Genomic DNA, 23,218 nt, shown 5'->3' on the forward strand with positions numbered 1-23,218 from the left:
AAAAAAAAAGTTTTTCATAATTATTTGCAAGGTTGGTTTGGCTTATGGGGAACAAGCCTTACTTTCAAAGGCAAGTTCACAATTCACGTAGTAATTCAATTCCATTGAATAAAATAGCTATGAGCAATTACCATATGTAAAGCAAATACAGGGAAAGCACCATCAAGCATTGCTAAAATGTACGGCAAAAACCACTACAATATTGTAAAGTAATTAGCCTCCAACTAATAAAAATAAATGAAAAAAAAAAAATCTCATGCCATCCTAACATCGATCCTTCTTTCAGGCACCTGAGCAAGAGTTTTTATTATTTTGGAAATAATAATAACAAGAGCAGCCAACACTTAACATGCCCCTATTACATACCAAACGCAGTTCCAAGTTCTTTCCATATAACAACTCCTTTCCCCTAATGCCAACCATGAGATGAGTGTCATGATTGCTCCCATTTTACAGAAGAAGAGACTGAGGTTCAGAGTGGTTAACTAACCAGGCTAGGGTCACATAACTATCCGAAGGACAGAGCCAGGATGGACTCAGCCCTGCGCGGCTTGCACTGCAGCATGGCGCTGTGTGTCCAGCCCAGGGTTGGTGGCCAGCATCACGGCGCAGCCCTTACCTGTGGACCACCCCGGCCCGATGCAGGTGCTCCACTGCAGAGATGAGCTGCCGGATGTATCTGCGGGCTTCCGCCTCCTCCAGCCGCTTCTTCTCGTAGATTTTGTGCATCAGGTTGCCCCCCGGGCACAGCTCCATGACCAGGTAGTAGCTGTTCTCCGTCTCCAAGATATCGAGGAGCTGGGTGATGTTGGGATGGCGGATCATCTGCTGGATCTGCCCCTCTCGCCGAAGGTTTTTGGTGACATAGGTGTCTTTCTTGGCTCGCTTCTTGTCAATGACCTTGATGGCCACCTAAGGAGATACCAGGAACGCGGCGGTTACTAGACACTGCAGGCGAAGTTTACCCACCTGATTAGCCACAAAACCCTAGGAAGACACATCACTTCTTCTCTGCACCAGGAGCAGAACCTGATCTGAAGTAGCATCCAGGGAGAAGAGAAAAATGTTACATCAGCAAAGGTCAGAAGAGTCAACCTCGAAGGAAGAGAATGACATTCACTCGGGCGAGCTCGAGTAAGTCTGGAAGGCTCAGTGAAGAGTCAGTGTCAAATCTGGTGTTTCATCCTGCGGAGAAAACACCAAGGTCACCTCCAGCCAAGGCCGCTCCTGGCCCCCGCCCCACCCCGCTCAGACCTCGTAATGGCTCCAGGTTGGGTCCCCCCAGGCCTTCGTTTCTGAAACAGCCAAATCTGCCCCCACCTTCGGTTCTGGGGCGTGTTTAGGGAGCTGAGGGGTGCAATGCGCAGGGATCTGGGATCTCTGCCCTTCTCTGCCCCGCACCAGGCCCTCAGGTCCGGCTGTCCCTGGCTTCCAGGGGTCACCTCTTTGACTCTGAATCATGACGTAGGTCCTCTTGGCCCCAAGTCAGGCCCAACATGTCGCTGCTCCAGAGACACATCTCCGCTGCTGCCTGGACACCCCTCCTGGGCCACTTCCCCCACTATCAACACGTCACGTGTGTAGACCCTCCAGCTGTGCAGAGAGGGAAGGAAGGAAGGAGGAAGGGGAGGAAAGGAGAACGGAAGTAAGGATGGAGGGATGAAGGGGGAGAGAGGACTTCTGCCCAAGTCTCCACCCCTCCTTCGTTAGCTGTCACCAATTCACTCACCCAGCCTTAAAACACACCACTGTTCTGCCCACTTCTTCTTACTCAGGTCTTCTCCCCTCTCCAAGGTGACCACCAGTGACACCTCATCGCCGGCTTGTGCTAACTGCCACTGCCACTTTCTCTTCCCCTCTGTTCCCATGCCAGGCTGGATTCCTTCAGGACCTTGCCTCCCAGCCTTCAGATGCCCTGTCTCCATGGGAGACTCTAGCAACCCAAGGGACATTCTTCTATGAGGCTGTCAAGCCACTGGGCTGCAGGACAGAACACTAGAGCTATTTTCTACTTATTTTTTTTCTTGTAATTATATTTTATAACTGCTTCATAATGCATTCAGTGTCCAAAAGTGTGATATAGATTAATTAATAAAGGAATAGTAGATGATAGATAGACAGATGCTGGGAAAAGACTGAAGACAGGAGAAGAGGGAGCTGAGGATGGCATCACCAACTCAACGGACATGAAGCTGGGTGAACTCCGGGAGATGGTGAAGGACAGGGAGGCCTGGCGTGCTGCAGTCCATGGGGTCCAAAGAGTCAGACACGACTGAGCGACTGAACAACAGACAGGCAGATACATGTCTGTACAAAGGGGCTCAAATGTTCTTTTCTTTTCTTTTTTTTTAACACTAATCCTCTATCCCTGAGTCCTCCCAGGTCCTGGCATCCCCCACTCAAATTGTAATTTTTCAATGGGAGGATAACTGATTCACACCATTGTGTCGGCTTCAAATGTTATTTTCTTGACAACTGTGTGATAAAAATAAAAGTCTGGCCACCGCTGCTCTGGACTATGACGTCAATGTCCTACCTCTTTTCCTTGATACTCATCTGGGCCCCTTGAATTCACACTCTGCCCTGCCTTGATATCAGTGGGTCTAGAACTCTGATTTCTTGCTTAAAGCTCTTTGGGGGCTCTCTGCTGCCCGTCGGGCAAGGTCCACGGCCTCAGCCCAGCACTGAAGCTTCTTCTCCACCAACCCCGCCACTGTTCAGCCCAGACTCCCAGCTCCCCAGAGCAGGTCTCCTCATTCCCCCTGACCACATGCTCAGCCACTCTCCACCCTCTTTACACCTTCAAATCCTCAGACACTAACTCCAGTCCCACCTTCCTTCCACAAAGTCTCTTTAACGCTCCCGTCTTATGCTCCCACCACACCTACCACCCGCCATTCCATTTAAAGCACCAACCCCTCCCCTTAACACAGGGGCCACTCCCCACTCTGCCACACACGATCCTTTATAAACAGTGAGTGACCAACAGGTTACTAACCAAGCAAATCAGGGGACCCTTTTTTTTTTAATCACTGAAGCAAAACTAGCTGAAAACAGCTTAATCTAGCTGTAAACAGTTTATCATTTCTTCTAGAACAGTCTTTAAAAAAAAAAAACTTGAGATGTAATTGACATATAACATTGTATTAGTTTTAGGTACGCAACATAGGGATTTGGTGTATGTCTCTATTGGGAAGTGTTTACCACAATAAACCAGGTAAACATCCATCACTATAGTTATAAACTTATGTGTGTATGATAAGAATCTATGATCTTCCGTATTAGCAACTTTTCAAATATACAATACGGTGCTGCTAACTACTGGAGGAGGAAATGGCAGCCCACTCCAGTATGCTTGCCTGGAGAATCTGATGGACAGAGGAGCCTGGCGGACTACAGTCCATGGGGTCGCAAGAGTCGGACACGACTGAGCGACTAACGCTTCCTTTCATTTTCATTGCTAACTAGTCACCATGCTGCCCGTTACATCCTTCAGACTTATCTTACAACCAGAAGGTTTGTATCTTTAGACCACCTTCGCCCATTTTAATGGAGATTATCAGGCCCTTAAACCACAGATATGACCAAGAGGGGACAATCAGCCACTGGACCAGATAAATCGGAACCTGCAACATCCCAGGGCGATGTGAGGCTGATGCTGTCTGCCCACAGAAGTGGGCTGTAGTTTGGTCTACCAGTTCAGTATATACAAAACCAAAAGCTTTAAAAGCTGTACTCATTTGTGACAAAATATATGTATATATGCATAACACATGCACATATATATACACACAAATATATATCCATCATCTTGTGGAGGTGGAAAGAGGAATGCTGAAAAGTACAATTAGATTCTGTCTGCTCAACTCTATGTTGCAACGTTTTAAAAATTACACCCTTTGGCAGTGAAATTCTTAAAAGTACTGTGAATAAACAACAGTCTGAAAGCCCGGCAGTAATATGATCTGCCTTTCTTAACAAAGCACACAATTATTAGGAGGATAATTTATTTAGCTCTTTCATTGCCTGGAGTAGGTTATATAATGGCCACCCAAAGACATTAAGCCCCCACCCCTAGACCGTGTGAATGTGATCTTATTTGGAAAAAGTGAAGGATGCTGAAATGAGATTAACCTACATTATCTGGGTGGCACTAAGGGTCACCACAAGTGTCCCCATAAAATAGAGGCAGTGGGAGATTTCACACAAATACACAGAGAAGTCCAAGAGGTGAAGTGGGCAGAGATGGCAGGGATGGAATAACACGGCCACCAGGAGCTGGGAGAGGTGAAGGACGGATCCACCCAGAGCCATCGGAGGGAGCACAGCCTTGTTGACACCTTGACTTTGGTCCAGTGAAATTGACTCTGGACTTCTGGCCTCCACAACTGTGAGAGAAGAAACTTCTGTTGTTTTACGTTACCAAGTTTGCGGTAACACATTACAGCGTGTGTGGGTGCATGCTAAAGCACTTCAGTCGTGTCCGACTCTGTGTGACCCTATGGACTGCAGTCCACCAGGCTCCTCTGTCCATGGGATTCTCCAGGACAGAATACTGGAGTGGGTTGCCATTCCTTCCTCCAGGGGGTGTTCCTGACCCAGGGATCAAACCCACGTCTCCTGGAGCCGCCTGGGAAGCCCACGCATCACAGCAGCAACAAGAAAGTAACACACCAGGGGTCCACTCTCCCATCATCTGACATCTTGGTTCCCAAGTTCTGCTGATTCTGACAGTCCTTTTGTGAAAACCCCGAACCTTAGGCAGCCCCACCTAGAGAAGCTATCCTATAAAGGCCCCTCTCTATTTTTAAACGCCTTCACTTGTAAGCAGCGCTAAACTTGTAAACTCTGTACTGATAATACTGAAGATGGAATGATGTTCTTGCTTACACAAAACCATTTAATCAACTTTGTCTGTAACAACTGAAATGGGGTGGAGGGGAAATGAATGGGAAATTAAGGAATTGGCAGTGATCAATGGGAGGCATCTAATTTAATCTGACAGTAATCAGAGATTTACAGGCACTAATTCTACCCAGGGGAAGCCCAGTGTGATGGTGGGTCTCTAACTGAAAAGATAAACTGCTTCAGTCCGGAGAGTTTTAAAGAGTAAAATTAAATCTGCACAGACAGACAGGACCCAAGTTGATGGATCAGACTAGAACTCCCAACATGGTCTTTGAGTTTGTGATTGGGGTCTGGGGCGGAGGGGTGGGAGGTGTCAGGGGAATTTGTGAGTTTCATCCTGAGCATATGGGGAAAGAAGTTTTGCTGTGAAAGGTCAATAAAACAAAGACTCCAACTTTTTGATGGCTTCAAGTTGCATAGCCTCCTAAAATTTTACAGAGGAATCTGCTTTCAAAGATTGCCCCCACATTTCCAAGTAAGTAGCAAAGTCTGGCAAATTGCTAGAGAGAGATGAACACAGCACCAGTGGACCACAGGTGAAACTGATCCTTCATCAGCTTCTCATTAACTAAGACACCGCACTTCTCACAGTATGGCAACTCCCACCCCATCACCACTCCCAGGCTCCTGCAGAAAACAAACAAACAAAAAAACCTCTCAGTGTATAAAATCAGCAAACTTTTAAATAGCTAAGCTCACACAAAACGAAAGGAAATATCCCAAGGCCAAAAAAACCAAATTGAATAGATCCAAGATGAGGAGGAGGCAGCTACGGGGTAGAGAAACAGAAGATAGAGGGAAGCAGGGGTGACGCAAGGAAGGAGATCCTGAGAAAGCAAAGAGAGACGGAAGAGGCTGGCCTGAGGGGAAGGGAAGCCCGGCTCCCTCCCACACGGGGAAGGAGGAGAAAGAGAAACACGTGGATCCTAATTCCTCCAGAGAGGGGCCAGCTGCAGAAAGGCACTCATGCCTAGTGACCCCTGTGACATCTTAGGAGAAAAATTCCAACACAGAATTTTACTTAGAATGAGGGATGCACAAAGCATGTGGCCCCAGTCTTGGCATACACTTCCATAGACCCATGGGTATGCAGAAATGATGTTCATAAAGCACTCAGTAAAATGTCTGGCACTTAATAAGAGCTCCTTAAAAAGATATTCTTATAATCATTATCGCTTTGCTTTCACTGAGGCCACCTGTCGAGGGTGAAGAGCATTCAAAACTTAGTTCAGCCAAGAAAAAAAAAAGTGCATTGCTTTGACCTGTCACTTTAGCATATTAAATAAAAAAAAAAAAAGCAGCAGCAGCTTGAATCACATTTGAGTGTTTCGAACTCTCTGGAACAGAGCTGCTTTTAAATCCCAAGGCGGTGGTTTAATATTAGTCTACTCTCTCATCTTCTTTAAATATTGACTTCGTTGAGATTGCCTACATAGGATCAGACTTAACAGGATTTAAAATAATTCATCCCTTCATCCTGGATCACCCTTCACTGCCTTTAAAATTCATTCCTCTGAAATACATCAAGGATGGGTCACGCATCCAATCTCCAAAATGAAAAGGCAGATGTAAAATGGATCTTCATATGACAGAGAGGAAGGAAAACACTGATCAAAGAAATTCCTCTTTAATATCACAGAAACATGCATATATGCTTTACCCATTATACAATGTACAATGCGTTTCTGTACATGCAGCCTTCCCTTAATCAAAGCATTTGTGATGTTTTCAATAATCAGAATGCATGGAGAATAGGAGGCTCCGATCTGATTGAATTTTCTTTTTATGTAAAAATGAGCCAAAAAGAGCTTTCTTTCCAGACCGTGTTGGTTTCTTAATAAACACACTATGTTAAACTGGAGTGAATCTTTTCTTCTTTAGCAAACTCTTATAAAGGCACCTAAAATATAGTTGACACTGTTCTACACGCCAAGCGTACGCTATGAAAGAGACATGGATCTTCAGGCCTACTTGTGGCCATAATTCAGATTTTTTATAGTGATTTAAGATGACCATCTGTCACAGGCTGAATCGTCTCCCCCCCCAACACCCCACCCCCAAATCCACACTTTGAAGCCTTAACCCCTAATATGACTCTATATGGAGAGAGCTGTATGCAGTAAAAAGGTGAAACGGGGCCAAGAGGTGGGGTTATTGCTGCTGTTCAGTCACTAAGTCACGTTCGACTCTGTGTGACCCCATAGATTGCAGCACGCCAGGCTTCCCTGTCCTTCACTGTCTCCCACAGTCTGCTCAAACTCGCATCCCACTGAGTCAATGATCTCGTCCTCTGTCGCCCCCTTCTCCTCCTTCCCTCAATCTCTCCCAGCATCAGGATCTTTTCCAATGAGTCAGTTCTCCACATCAGATGGCCAAAGTACTGGAGCTTCAGTTAAGGGTGGGGACCTAATCTAGTTGGACTGGTGTCCATATATGAAAAGGAAGAGATGCCAGTGATCTCTCTCCACACTTGCATGGAGGAAAGGCCTGGCCACAGCAAGAAGCCGGCCATCTACCAAGCAAGGAGAAGCCTCATGAGAGAGCAACCCTACCGGCACCTGGATCTGGGGCTCCCAGCCTCCATAAATGTGAGAAGGTAAGTGTCTGTCACTTAATCCATACAGTCTGTGATCTGCTGCGGCTACCCAAGCAGACTCATGGACCACCCGAGCATCACACAATTCTACGAGATGCCTTTACCCTGCAGAAGAGCGAGACTATAAGTAAGAACCGAGGGGGAGCGTCCATCCTCCAAGGGCTGGGGTTCGGTCTGCTTTTGTCCACACCCTGGCAGCTCAGAAGGCGGCAGACCGCAGCAGCCAGATACGCAGGTTCCCAGGCTGGGCACCTGGACCTCAAAGCCGGCTCCTGCCACCTGGTGCCTCGGACCTCGCTAAGCTTCAGCATCCTCGTTGTTACAAAAACTGGAGGGGGGAATCATAATGCCTACCTTAAGTGGATGCTGGGGATACATTGACAAAGAAGAAAACCCAGGAAGGGTGGTGAGCCCCAGGAATGTTCCTGGAAGCCCTTGGTAAGTGTCCACTGTTAGGGTCTGTGTGTTTTGCGTAGGAAGAGTGTGTAGAACCAGAAGCCAGGAAGCCCCCCCCCCACCTGGCTCCCACCCCTGCCACTCCCTGAGGTCCTCAGCAGGGTCCCCAGGGCATCCTGACCACCCAGTCCATGAGGCCGCTCTCCCTCCTAGCCTCCTGCTGTTCCTCCCAGCCCGATGTCCCCAAGGTGCTGCAGGCCACCTCCCTCCTCACATTAGCAGTGTACCGTCCACCTCCTCCACTTCCTGGACGCCTACGAGCATCCATTTAATGACCAGTCCCACCACCTACATCTGCTTACACCTCTTTCCCAGATGTTTTTTTTTTAAGTTATTCATTTTAAATTGGAGGATAATTACTTTACAATATTTTGATGCTTTTTGCCATACATCAACATGAACCGGTCATAGGTAGACATGTGTGTCCCCACCCCCCTCCCCGATCCTGAACCCCCCTCCCATATCCCTCCCCACCTCATCAGTCCCGGTTGTCATAAAGCACTGCCTGGGACATCTCCACGTGAATGGTCCTCTGGCTTCCCAAGGACTTCCCAGGTGGCGCAGAGGTAAAGCTAGCAAATACAGGATACTCCAGCTGGATTCCTGGGTCAGGAAGATCCCCTGGAGGAGGAAATGGCAACCCACTCCGGTATTCTTGCCTGGAGAATCTGAAGCACAGAGGAGCCCAGTGGGCTACAGTCCAGGGGGTTGCAAAGAGTCAGACACGACTGAGTGACTGACACACACTGGCTCCCCAAACCCATCTCTTCCCCCTACTCCCCCTGAAGCAGGTGCCCTTGAAGCCCAACCACACATCCTCCTCCATCCATCACACCCCTAGTCCCACACGTAATTATCCACCAGGGCCTCCACCTCGTAAAGTCTCCACACGCCCTCTCCTCCCCAACCCCGCTGGGCGGCTGGCTGCACCACCATCCCGTCTGGAGGTCTCCCACCCCTGCCTGGAATTCCCTCCCACACAGGGCTCTCGGTCAGAGCAACTCCCAACTCCTAACTCCTCTCTCTGACCTCAGATTATAGTTTGTTTCTCCAGCCCAGACTGGCTCGAGCCACCCTGCAATTCCCCAGCTGTCACACCCATCACAGACACTCTTAACGGTGGGGGGCCACCCTCCACCCTCATTTCCAGGAAGGCAGCTGTCTGGCCTTCCAGCACTGTGCTTGGCTCATCCAGGGCGAGGACAGGAGGGGAAGAAATCAAAGAAAGGTCCCAGCCGTCTGCTACAGCGGCTCATCTCTATGCCTGCCGTGGGTAAGCTGGCCGCTTAAGCAACACCTTCCCGCCACTTTTTCAGCTTCAACACAGGCTGACCAAAGCCTTCCCTTCAACCATGAAAATTACAAAATGTGACGCCACCTGTGCGTGTGGTTTCAGCTCGTGTGTGACTGTGATGCAGAAACACGCTTTCCCACTCTTACCCCCTCTCCAAAAGTCTCCAGGTGAGAGACTTCCCTAACCAGCCTGATTAGAGCTGCACCACGCCCTCCACCCCCTACCCTCCAGGACAGCAATCCACAACCCCCTCACTGCCTTCTGGTTTTCCATTGGTTCCATTAGGGCTTTCCTCCTCCATGGCACAAAGTGCTCTCTGATGTGGACTGGTCCTGCTGAACCCTTCTCACTGCTTTTCCAGTCTCCTCCTTTTTGTAAAATAGCTCAAATGGTAAAGAGTCTGCCTGCAATGCAGGAGACCCGGGTTTGATCTCAGGGTCGGGAAGATCCCCTGGAGAAGGAAACAGCAACCCACTCCAGGATTCTTGCCTGGAGAATCCCCTGGAAGGAGGAGCCTGGCGGGCTACAGTCCACAGGGTCGCAAAGAGTCGGACACTACTAAGTAACTTCACTTTCTTCTAGAACCCGATCCCCACTGTCACTTCAAACAGAGCTCACTCCTCCGCGCCTGGTGCCTGGCAGTGTTGGGAACGCAGAAGAGGCTCAGGCAACGTGTACAGAGCCACTGAGACAGCCAAGGCTTGTGCGAGGGAAGGAGAGGAGAAGGGAGTAAGAGAGGGCGGGGGAAAGGGAGAAAGGATGGACAGACGGACGCTCCACTCCTCCCCAGTTAACGAGTGAGCCTCGTGGATTCCTGGACAAACGGCAGACAATGGACACAAAATGCTCACACTAGAGCAGAGATCAGATGACACGGAACAAACAGTGTCCGTGGTGGACTGTCTCAGGGTAAGCCAGGGCACAGAGAGAAGTTCAGGACCGCTGCCAGGCAACAGGGGGCGGACTGCGGTCCCCTGCTCCACTGGAGGCGCCCAGCCATCCTGCTGAAGAAAGCGCCCTCTCCCTTCCTAAGAGCCTGGCTGGGAGAAGTCACCAAGGAGAAGGAGAGCTGGAAGGACACCCATGGCCAGCAGTGAAGTGTGCCATCTGGGCACCTGGCGTCCACCGCAGAAGTAGCCTCCTGCTTCCCTCGATGCCCCCAAGTCCCTCCCTCCCAGCGTCTGGGCTGTGCCCCTGCCAGGTACCCTTCCTCCCTCCTCAACGTGTCTGCGCCATCTGCATCTTTTCCAGAATAGCTCCTCCAGAAGGACAGGCTGTGAGTGTGTGTGCACCAAGCTGCCTCTTTGGACCGCGTGGACCGTAGACCACCAGGCTCCTCTGTCCATGGGATTTTCCCGGCAAGAATAGTGGTGGAGTGGGTTGCCATGCCCTCCTCCAGGGGATCTTCCCAACCCAGGGATTGAACCCATGTCTCTGACGTCTCCTGCACTGGCAGGCAGGTTCTTTACCACTAGCGCCATCTGGGAAGAAAGGCCCCCTAAAGCAAAGACCAACCAGACACACCCAGAATCCCCATTTCTCCCAGAGAGTCACAGTCCTGAAGGTGCCTGGAGAACACATCACGCACCTGCCTCCTTCTCTGACCACATCTCCCTGCCGCCCCCTCTGCTCACCCGCGGGCTTCCCTGTAGGTCCTCTGATGAGGCACGGGTATTTCCGCCCCAGCCACAGACTCTCGCCCTCACCTCCAAGTCTTGCTGAGGCGGCACCACTCACAAGGCTCCCCTGACCCACTTATTAACAGCCAAATCCTCACTCCAGTCCCTAACATCTCATGGCAAATAGATGGGGAGAAAGGGGAAGCAGTGACAGGTGTTATTTCCTTGGGATCCAGAATCACTACAGATGGCGACTGCAGCCATGGGATTAAGACACTTGCTCCACTGAAGGAAATCTATGGGGACTTCCATCATGGTTCAGTGGCTGAGACTCCTTGCTCCCAGTGCAGGGTGCCTGGGTTCGATCCCTGGGCAGGGAACTAGACCCCGCATGCCACAACTAAGACCTGGTACAAACAAATAAGTAAATTTAAAAAAGAAAAAAGAAAAATCTATGACAAACCTAGACATTGTATTAAAAAGCAGAGACATCACTTTACCAACAAAAGGTCCATCTAGTCAAAGCTATGGTTTTTCCAGTAGTGATGTATGGATGTGCAAGTTGGGCCATAAAGAAGGCTGAGTGCTAAGGAATTGATGCTTTCAAATTGTGGTGCGAGAAGACTCTTGAGAGTCCCTTAGACCACAAGGAGATCACACCAATCCATTCTAAAGGAAATCAACCCTGAATATTCATTGGAAGAAGTTATGCTGAAGCTGAAACTCGAATACTTTGGCCACCTGATTCAAAGAGCCCACATGTTGGAAAAGACCCTGATGCTGGGAAAGATTGAGGGCAGGAGGAGAAGGGGGGAAACAGAGGATAAGATGGTTGGACGGCATGTCAATGGCCACGAGTTTGAGCAAACTCCAGGAGGTAGTGAAGGACAGGGAAGCCTGGCATGCTGCAGTCCATGGGGTCACAGAGTCAGGCACAGCTTGGTGACTGAACAGCAACAAAGCCTCACTCCAGTCTATTCCTCCCAATAGTGCACATCTCCTCTTAAACCCCACAGAACTCATCAACCGAGTGTGGAGTCTGCCTGACCCGCAGCTGCTGCAGAAGCAGGGGTCTGTCTCCTTTGCTGTCATGCTTTCAGCGACCAGAATGGTCTCTGGTTCACAGACAACACCCAACAAACATATCTTGGATGAATAAATGAATGACTGAATGAAAGCACAGCTGGAAGGAAAAGATTCTATTTTAACTAGATCAGAACCTGTTATGGACTGAATTGTGTCTCCCCTCAAATTCTTACGTTAAAGACTTAACCCCAAAGACACTACTAGGAGATGAGTTAAAGGTTAAATGAGGACATAAGGTTGGGGCCCTAATCCAACAGGATTGGTGTCCTTGTAAGAAGTGGAAGAAACACCAAGGATCCAGTCATACAGAGGACAAGCCATGCAAGGACACAGCAAGAAGACGGCCATCTGGAAGTCGAGGAGACAGGCCTCAGGAGAAATCTAACCTGCTGACACCTTGATCTGGGGCTTCTAGCCTGCAGAACTATGAGACAATAAACTTGTTGTTTCAGCCACCTGGCTGTGCTATTTTGTTATGCAGCCTGAGCGGACTTATACAGAAACTTCATCTAAGTTACTAGTGATAGGATGGCTCACGTTGTAGATCTCATCTACATCAATGAAATCTAGATGTATAGAAACCTAGACAATGTTGGATGAAGTAAACTGAGCAGGCGTGAGCTGGACGGGACGTCCCAAAATTCAGGAAGAAAACAGCATGGGGCTGAGAGCTCTGAGGCTCCAGGCCAAGCCTGAATTCAGGGTAAAAGGGCTGAAAACTGTGGCAGTCGGCATGACCCAGTGGGAAGTTTTGAAAATAAATTGGTTTCACACCTTCAGCACATCAGAGTAGAGCATGAGCCTGTGTGGGGGATACTCATTTAGCAGAAAGCAGAAAATATCTTCTGCCGGCTGTATAATTAATTTCAGCGTCGCTCTAATTCAAGGAGAAATGACGCTGGACAGCAAACACAGATCGCAGTCTTTTATGGGGGTCCATTAATTGCTGTAATTTATGTTGCAGAGCAACACAGCTCTGACCCCTGGCTCCCTGCCAGCCACCCTCCTGGGACTCTACAATAAAATCTGTCTTTGTGGAAATGAGGGGGGACAGTTTCCTTCCCCAGTCTAAACAACGAAGCTCATTAGGGCTGACCTTGGTGATGAGAGCAGAACCCAGTGCTGGGCAGATGGGAGCAGAACCCAGGGTTGGGAGACCCTCCCACCCCCACCTCGGGAAGTTCTGAAGCCACCATCACCAGGATCTCTGAGCCCTGAGTCCAGCTCCAACTCAGAAAGCAAGTCACATCCCGACACCTAGAAACATCCTGCAGGTAGGAATCCAGAAACTGGTTCCTGCCAGGAGGAAAAGTGCAGAACAGAGGATGTTTGAGAGAGCTGGGTAGATGGGCCAGGCTGCCCAAGAAGGGCAGTAGTGGTGCAGTTGCTACAATTCCTATAAGTCCATCTACCGTCCACTTAGTTAAAATATGCAGGCTTCCTTTGTCATCAAAATGTTTTTATGATCCACAAGGATAAAAGGAAGCCCAAATTCCCTGCCCAACTGGAATTCACCAAAATGCAGAAATCCTAAGGGAAGATGAGGTACAAATTTAAAAAGATGAGGTATGAATTAAAACAGTTAATGCTAGAATCATTTCTCTTTGGTTTTGGAAAAGCATCAAAAAGCCCCAGCTCAGCAACAGACGATAAGTTTTTTGAGAGCATGGGTAATTCATCTTTGTATTCCCCACAGAGTCTGGCTCCGAAAGCACCAAATATACTACATCAATAAATATACTGATTAAAAGATTCAATGTCCATTTGTCTAAATTACCCTTTACCTCTGATCCCCCAGCAGCCCCTTCCTGCTCCAATTCTCTTCCAACTAGGCCCAACTTTCTCAATTTATTTATTTTTAATTGAAGGACAATGGCTTTACAATATTGTGTTGGTGTCTGCAATACATCAACATGAATCAGCCAAAGGTATACATATAATGGGGCTTCCCAGGTGGCATTAGTGGTTAAAAAAAAAAAAAAAAACCACCTGCCACTGCAGAAGATGTAACAGAGGCGGGTTCGATTCCTGGGTCTGCAAGATCCCCTGGAGGAGAACGTGGCAACCCACTCCAATATTCTTGCCTGGAGAATCCCATGGAAAGAGGAGCCTGGTGGGCCACAGTCCATGGGGTCACAAAGAGTCCAACACAACTGAAGCAACTTAGCAAGCGAGCAAGCATACATATAATGAATCAGAATGTAACTTGGAGCCAATATAGAGGAAGGCTCAAATTACATCACCTAGAAGCAAATCGATCCATGGAATTCAGAAGATAATGGGATGGTCAGGCTTGACTACCCTTCGTCAGCCATCACTGTCAACAGGCTGAGAACGGCAACTCCCCACTGCCCACAGGATACCCTACACGGACAGCCTGCATCCAACCCTCCCATTGCAGCTCCTCCAAGACCATACCCACCATACTTCTGAGTTAATCGCTCCCCTCGTTATTGAGCCCATCATTATCACAACCTACCTGAATATTCACTGGAAGGACTGATGCTGAAGCTGAAACTCCAATACTTTGGCCACCTGATGTGAAAAACTGACTCATTGGAAAAGACCCTGATGCTGGGAAAGATTGAAGGCAGAAGGAGAAGGGGATGACAGAGGATAAGATGGTTGGATGGCATCATCAACTCAATGGACATGAGTTTGAGTAAACTCTGGGAGTTGGTGATGGACGGGGAGGCCTGGCACGCTGCAGTCCATGGGGTCGCAGAGAGTTGGACACGACTGAGCCACTGAACTGAACTGAACTGGCTGAGCACTTGACTCCCTTCCTCCCCGCAAAACCCATCCACATGGCAACCAGTCACCCAATCTCATCTGGAAGTTTCCTTCCTCCCCACCTCCACCACCCCAACCCAGTCTCCTAAGGATTCCCTGGGGTTCCCTCAAGTCTCCACCTTCCTCCTTCTCTACTCACTGAGGCATCCCGGCTTTTTTTCCCCTTTAAGTCTTCACTGAATTTTTGTTACAGTATTGCTTCTGTTTTATGTTTTGGTTTCTCGGCTCTGAGGCAAGGGGGATCTTGGCTCCCTGTCCAGGGATAGAACCTGTACCCCTTGTATCACACAGTGAAATCTTAACCACTGGACCACCAGGGAAGTCCCTGGGTTTTCTTTCTAAGGACGGCTATGACCATCTTCTGTTCTTAGAAACTTTTAAAAGAAATTCAACTCCTTGAGGAGAAATTAAAATTTGTTCATGATCTGACACCAGCGCCCCCTTACCTACTTTTTCTTTTTTTGAAACAAAATTTTGACCAGCTTGAATTTTATCAACTTTCATTTAGCCTGAATGCTGTCAGTCGAATGAAGTTTTCATGCTTTAAATGTTTTTATATAATAGTGGTAGTGAGACACACAGTCCCGAAGATTTTGTTTGTCCTTCATTTATTTTTATTTGGATAAAAGACATCTAATATGAAATCAAGCATTACTAAGTACACCATCCAGTGGTGTCAAGTGCATTCACACTGTTGTGTAGCCATTACCACCACCCATCTCCGGAACTCCTTTCATCTTGCAAAACTGAAGCTCCTTACTCTTTAAGCAATAGCTCCCCATGACTTCCTCCTCTGTTAATCACCTTTCTTTGATTTGTCTTTTTTTTTTTTTTTTTTTGAGATTCCATATGAGTGAGATCAGGCAATATCTGTGTTTCTGTGTCTGGCTTATTTTACTTAGCATAATGTCCTCCAATTTCATCCACGTTGTCACAAATGTCAGGGTTTCCTTCCTTCTCATGCTCAATAATACTCTATCACATATATGTGCCGCATTTTTCTTTCTTTTTTTTTTTTTTTTTTGCATTTTTCTTATCCATCTGTCCACAGATATTTTTTTTCCACACTGTGAATGATCCTTAACAAACTGTTGTACATTCTTTTTTTCATACTAAGTCTCTGAAGGCTGACGTGGATTTTAGACTCACAGCACATCTCAGTTTACACGAGGCACATTTCCAGGGCTTAATAGGCAGATGGAGTGGGTGGCCAGGGTTGGACAGGCAGGCCTGGTTCCATGGCTCTGACCGAGTCACTTACTCTCTGAGCCCAGGACCCAGCATAGCCTACCTGAGACAGAGCACTCACAAAGAGGTCCGGTGAACGAAGAAAGGAATGAAGAGGTGCTCCTGGTCTTTGGCTGCACAGTGGGAAGGAGAATGCCAATCACACAGATTCGGAGTGAGAATAAAATCATGCCTTTTGGAGCCAAACTAAGATCGAGATCTATAACTGAGAAACCCCATGCAAGAAACTTAACCTCAATAAACTTCAAATTGTTGATCGGTCAACTGGGGGTGATAGTGGCCAGGATACACCGCATACAGAGGTTGGCATATAATAACCATTCACTAGCTGCAATTAAAACTGAGCAAACAATAGTGACACCACAGTGGGGAAAGGACATGAGTGCTGTAATCAATCACACCATGAGTACAGGGCAGGGAAGCCTGGTGTGCTGCAGTCCATGGGATTGCACAGAGTCAAACACAACAGCGACAATCACACCACACTTATAGGGAGGGGAAGAAAGGAAAAAAGGAAGAGAGGACCACAGTAAAGAGGAAGGAAAAGAGGCAGGGATTAAAGTAGGAAGGAAGGGAGAAAGAGGGATGGAGGGAAGGACTGCAAGGGGAGAGGTGGGTGTCTCACGGAAACCCTCAAGAAGAAAGATGACCTGCTCAAGGTGGATAAGTTCACCAGCCCCCAGAAAATTGGGGGGGGGGGGGAGATGTGATGGTTCCAGAAAAAGAAACACAATAATAGTTGTGCACCCACCAAGCCAAGAAATCCTTCCCAGCCCTCCCACCTCCAGCCCCTCCGAGGGCTGCTGCCCCTTCCCACGAGGTCCTCAGTCCGCGATGGTTCCCAGCGCCACGTGCACGCAAAGCTGCCTTCCTCTCCGCATAAATCACATGTTAAATACCAGGGCTGGCCCCAGCACCCATGCTCCTTGGAAAGAGAAAACTAGGTCTTCCTTCCCTGCTCGAGCTCTGATTTATACACCTCCATTTATGGTGTCAGTCGGCGTGAAAGCAGAATTTGTGTTCCTGCAATGACATCATAAATCTTCCCAGCTTCCCCTCCACTTGCTGGGAATCCTGAAAGCTCGGATTCCACTGACAGCAGATAAAGGCTCTTAGGGCCAGCCAGAAATTCACAAGCAGATAACAAGAGGGCTGGGTGGGTGGTGTGCGCATATTCGCAGGCACTCGGGCACAGCACGCGGCCTGCAAGAAGAGCGCCGAGGTGAGACCAGAATGCTCCAGGACTTCTTTTTAATACAGGTTGTTCTTTCCATCATCTGAATTAACATCTCCCAGTGTGTTCGTTTGCAAGGGCTGCCATAACAAACGACGTCAGATGGGGCGGCTTCAACAACAGAAATTTATTTTCACCCACAGAGGACTGGGTAAAGAACGACGTGCTACATATATACGATGGAATATTACTCGGCCATAAAAAGGAAGGAAATTGTGTTATTTGCAGCAACACAGATGGACCTGGAGATTATCTAAGTGAAGTAAATCAGAAAGACAAATATCACATGATAAGACTTATAAATGGAATCTTAAAAATGATGCAAATGAACAAACTCACAGACTTAGAACACAAACTTAAGCTTACCAAAGCGGGGAGGTGGGAGAGAGGGATAAATTAAGAACTCTCTTGTCATTTTTGTTTGTAGCTGCCTTTAGTGATACACAAAGTTTAGGAAACACCAGATAACTACACTCTCTACTCCATACCATTTGTCCCTTTAAAGTTTAGCAAAAAATAAAGAGACAGAAAAGGGATGCAAGGATGGATTCCTAAAGATTTCCTGAAACGAATCCTGATTGAAAATTTCCAGGATTTCAATATGTACACATAAAAATTCAATCCTTTGCGATGAATAGTCAGGATCATGCTAGACAGAGAACTGTGATTAATTGCTCAGCCTATGGGGGCGGGGGCGGATAGAGATGGTTCTAGGAAGGAACTGAATTGGGTTTTGGCTCCATCCTCCTTAAAGAGGTCTTTAAAACTCTGTGCTATGCTAAGTCACTTCAGCCATGTCAGACTCTTTGCGACCTTATGGATTGTAGCTTGCCAACCTCCTCTGTCCATAGAATTCTCCAGGCAAGAATACTGGAGTGGGTTGCCATGTCCTCATCTAGGGCATCGTCCTGACCCAGGGATTGGACCCACGTCTCCCGTGTCTCCTGAATCTCCTGCATTGGCAGGTGGGTTCTTTACCACTAGTGCCTCCTCAGAAACCCTAAAACTATTCCAGTAACTGTCAGATGAGAAATTTACACCTATCCCCAAAGAGGCTATTTTTCCATTGATATCATTTTGTTTTTTTAAATGGTATCAAGGTCCTAAGAGTAACATTATCCAAATCAGCTATCCAAAAAAAGAAGAAACCATTTTAAATCAGTATTATTCATCCCATTAGATACAATCTAATAATTTTAGAAAGACTTAACGTCAAACATTTCTTTTTTCTCTAAAATCATGCTCATGTTGTCAAAGTATTAATACATTTTTCGAAGCACAAACCCTCCTAAAATGTGACCACTTAAGAAGGGAGTGGGAGTTGAGTTCTGTTTCTACTAATGATGTTCTACTGATGAGTTTCTGTTCTCCTGATGACAGGAGGTAAATTTTATTGAAAAGGAGTTTTGGGATTTACCGAGGGTGACATTGACAATGTAGCCATGCCAGACTGGAATGAAATTATCCCAATTCCACCCAGGACACCATTGTTCACAATTCTTTTAAAATATAGACTTCTTATTCATCATTTACTCAATGGCCTACAGCAAAGGTGAATTTTGGGGGCAAGAGTGAACTAATGTGGGGACTTCCCTGGTGGTCCAGTGGTTAAGAATCCGCTTTCCACTGCAAGGGACATGGGTTCAATCCCTGCTTGGGGAACTAAGATCCCACAGCCTCAGGCAACTAAGACCACAAGCCACAAGTAGCAAGCCCTCTCGCTGCAACTAGAAAAAAAAGTCCAAGTGCCACAAGAAAAACCCAGTGCAGCCAAAGTCATAATAATAAACTAATCTGTTTGGCCAAGAATTAAAATTATTTTTCAACTAGGTATTATCTGTACCTAGCAAACATTTTTTGTTATTCCGACGGCAAAAAAGTAACTAATGAAACAACGCGAAATATGCACACACAGCAACATAATATTTATATAGTCAGGTTCAATAAAAAGAATCATCTCAAAAGAATAGACTATCACCGACTTCAAAAGGATGTTTCTCACTTAAAAGGAAAGTGATCACTACAGAAACACATTTTAAATTCTGAGATTTTTTTGTGGGGGTGGAGGTGTACCTATGATGGGAGTTATTATTACTCAGTTTGATTACCTATGGTCCTGGGTCTTGTACTGTGAATTTGGGTCAAGTACTAGTTATCTCTTTCTTCCATTAAAATTAATGGCATTTTGTTATGTCAAAATCAGAATGGAAAGATTTTAATAGTGTTTTTCATAGAAGACAAGATTCCTGGTTGCAACCTCAACCCTCCCTCTCCACCAAAAGAAAAAAATAGATACTTTGATCATTATCATACTTTTTAAAATGGATCGGTGGTGACAATCTCATTATATTGAACATATTTTTTTATCATTACATAAAGTAAAGATTCATAGTATGAACAGCATTAAAAATTCATGTTGTAATTAGGATTGGGTCTCCATGGTCCAGATAATCAATCAATGTAGGCAGCTGTCCCAATAACTGAAGCTACATAAATATTTGAACTAACTGGGGAGCCATTCAATGATGTAAATTGCCTGGTTTAGTTGTCCATAAGCATAAAATTAATGAGCTATTGGGCAATCGCCATTTCTTCATTAACCGCATAGTGTGGAAACAAATTAAAAGGCGACAGCCACCAAACCATGGAAAGTTCAAACTGGGACTAGTCCTACTTGTTAGGCGCTTGCCAAGCAAGAAGCTGCAAGACGTTTCACACGCATTGTCTCATGCAAGTCCCACAGATTCTACTATTTTCCCTTTTTTTTTTTTTTTTTTTTGGCCTTGCCACAGCATGTGGGATCTTAGTTTCCTGATGAGGGATCGAACCTGGGCCCCCTACAGTGGAAGCACAGGTCTTAATCACAGGACTGCCATGGAAGTCTCTATTTTCCCTTTTTACCAGAGTGGAAACTTGGTTTATACAGAGTCCCACAGGCAGCCAAGCTGGGACAAGGCGCAGCCTGAATTTAACTCTCAACCCACAGCTAAGCTGCTTCTTGCCATGTGGAGGGGCCACTGGATCTGGGTTGAAGCCTGAGCTGCCTCACCCAGTGGGTTATTAGATCATTACAAAACAGCTAAATCAGGTAACTCGATGCAACCAAGAAAAACGAAAACAAGTTATCTTACTATCCACATTAGTCACTTTTAAAGCCTAAATCCTAACTCTCTACATCATTCCACAGCCTGATGAAACAATCCTATGCCATCTGTCTTAACCAACAGGAAGGGGTTCAACCACACACGTGATCGGAACCTGGTGAACAGCGGAAGCAGTGGTACAGGTGGGACAGTGTAAACAGAAAAGTGCAAGTCGTAAGTGTAAACATTAGCTGAACACAGACGTGACTGATGCTAGAATCTTAGCGCTGAGACCTCGGAAGCTCCCTCAGACAGGGCCTTCCCATTCCTGCCGACCTCTGCCTGCATCTTCAGGCCTAGTGGGCCCCTCTGGCCACCAGCCTGAGCCCACCCCCCACACCCCCATGGGAGAACTGCTTGCAATGCACCCACAGATGGGTGTATGGGCCAGAGTTATCTCCCAGGGACTAGAGGGAAGCAGGGGCTTCCCAGGTGGTGCTAGTGGTAAAGAACCTGCCTGCCAATACCGGAGATGTAAGACACACAGGTTCGATCCCTGGGTCAGGAAGATCCCTTGGAGGAGGAAATGGCAACCCACTCTAGCATCCTTGCTTTAAAAATTCCACGGACAGAGGAGCCTGGCGGGCTACAGTCTGTAGGATCGCACAGAGGTGGACACAACTGAAGCAACTTAGCACACAGAGGTGAGCAGAGTGGATGGGAATGGTCAGTCCCTTCTCCTCACTTCCTTCATCTCTCAGGATGCCTCCCTCCAAATTCACTGCTTTACCCAAGTCAACCTAGCAGACACACTCCCGGCTCTACAGGCTGTTATGGGTTGAAATGCGCCCCCGAAACATTCATGTGAACGCCAGCCCCTCAGCGGGCTTCCCTGGTGGCTCAGACGGTAGAGAATCCACCTGTGATGTGAGAGACCTGGGTTCGATTCCCGGGTTGGGGAGATCCCCTGGAGGAGGGCATGGCAACCCACTCCGTATTCTCGCCTGCAGAATCCCATGGACAAAGGAGCCTAGCGAGCTACAGTCCACGGGGTCACAAAGAGTCGGACACGACTGAGTGACTAAGCAGCTTACCCCTCAGTACCTTATAATGTAACCATCTTTAAAATCAAGTCCCAGCGGATGTAATTAAAGATGAGATCACTGCTCATGTGCTAAATCGCTTCAGTCCTATCTGACTCTTTGTGACCCCCATGGACTGTAGCCCACCAGGCTCCTCCATCCATGGGATTCTCCAGGCAAGAATACTGGAGTGGGTTGCCATTCTCTTCTCCAGGGGACCTTCCTGGCCCAGGGATCAAACCCGCATCTCTTAAGTCTCCTGAATTAGCAGGTGGGTTCTTTACCACTAGCACCACCTGGGAAGCCCAAGATGAGGTCACCAGGGTGGGCCTAATCCAATGACTGGCATCTTATAAAGGGGGGGGGCGGGACTTGGACACAGATACACACGGGGAGAACAGCAGGTGAAGGTCAGGGCTCCGCTGACACGAGCCAGGAACTGTCAGAGCTGGGGAGAGGCCCGGAGCACGGTCTTCCCTGGAGCCTTGGAAGCTGAGCCCGGCCCTGTTGACGTCTTCGTTTTTGGACTTTTGGCCTCCAGGACCATGGGAAAACAATTTCTGTTGTTCTAAGCCACCCAGGTTACAGTTCTCTGTTACACAGGCCCAGGAAATGAACCCAGGACACCAGGGTTAGTGGCACCCAGTCCATCCTGAAACCTCTGGAAAATCCTTCCCAACCACTCCACATCCGGCCCAACAGAAGTTAAAAATAAACCACCGTAAAGCGGCGGCCGACTCTGGATAAAGGCTTACTTCCAGAGTACTGATTAACTGAGGTCTCACACAGGGCTCGGCAGTCACGCTGGCCGAAGGAAACCTCTGGATGGTCACGCAGCCTCAGAAGTGCAGCCAGAGCCCCCGCAGGAAGACCTTGAGCCTCCCGAGCTGCCAAGTCCCGCTGTGCATGAAACATCAGGCGAGGCAGAGAGGAGTCTTTATGTCCAGCCACTAAGAGCTGGTTCCGGGCTTCCCTGGTGGCTCAGACGGGAAAGGCTGTGCCTGCAGGAGGCCCGGGTTTGATCCCTGGCTCGGGAAGACCTCCTGGAGAAGGAGATGGAAACCCACTCCAGTACTCTTGCCTGGGAAATCCCATGGACAGAGGAGCCTGTTGGGCTACAGTCCATGGGGTCACAAAGAATCAGACACGAGTGAGCAACCAACACTTTCACTTTTCAAAACCCATTTCTACCTAAATGTGTGTGTATGCTAGTCACTCAGCCATGTCCGACTCTTTGTGACCCCATGGACTGTATCCCGCCAGGCTCTTCTCTCCGTGGAATTCTCCAGGCAAGAATACTGGAGTGGGTTGCCATTCCCTTCCCCAGGGGATCTTCCCGACCCAGGAGGGATCGAACCTGGGTCTCCTGCATTGCAGGCGGATTCTTTACCGTCTGAGCCACCAGGGAAGCCTGAATAACCCTACAAACTGATGAGGAAGCTCATGCGTGCTCGATCATGCCCAAGATGTCACGTGGAGTGTGAGAAGTGACCAGAGGAGGTGAGACACAGCAGCAGGAGAAGTTGCTTCAGGTCAGGCAGATCAGGGAAGGCTCCCTGGAAGAAAGGGCATCTCAGCAAGGCTGGAAGGGTAGGCCCGCAGGTGGCACCGGAGGGAGCAGAGGCTGTCATGGGCCCCGGAAAAGGACAGTCCAGGACAGAGAACCCACCTGACCTGGGTGAACACAAACAGTGATGCAGGGTATGGAATTTGGAAACCACTCTGTAGATAGTAAGAAAGCCAACCAATCGAAAGGTCTTTGTTTTGTTTTGTTTTAAGCAGGGCTGTGGCATAGAGTTGGTTTCTGGATGGTGATGAT

At 47.9% G+C, this 23,218-nt stretch overlaps 1 protein-coding gene across 2 annotated transcripts in view; it reads right to left on the reverse strand.

Annotated features, from left to right (window-relative positions):
• HUNK (hormonally up-regulated Neu-associated kinase) overlaps positions 1-23,218 on the reverse strand; it is a 123,953-nt gene that overhangs the window by 78,169 nt on the left and 22,566 nt on the right. For both annotated transcript variants that reach the window (XR_006339131.1, XM_043892856.1), the window contains exon 2: positions 620-912. Coding sequence is in view for 1 of the 2 variants with exons in the window: in XM_043892856.1 (XP_043748791.1) it covers positions 620-912 (293 nt within the window). In the remaining variant the exon portion in view is untranslated. The remainder of the gene's footprint in view (positions 1-619; positions 913-23,218) is intronic.

This window comes from Cervus elaphus, chromosome 31, assembly GCF_910594005.1.
Source record: "Cervus elaphus chromosome 31, mCerEla1.1, whole genome shotgun sequence".
Classification (NCBI taxonomy): Eukaryota; Metazoa; Chordata; class Mammalia; order Artiodactyla; family Cervidae; genus Cervus; species Cervus elaphus.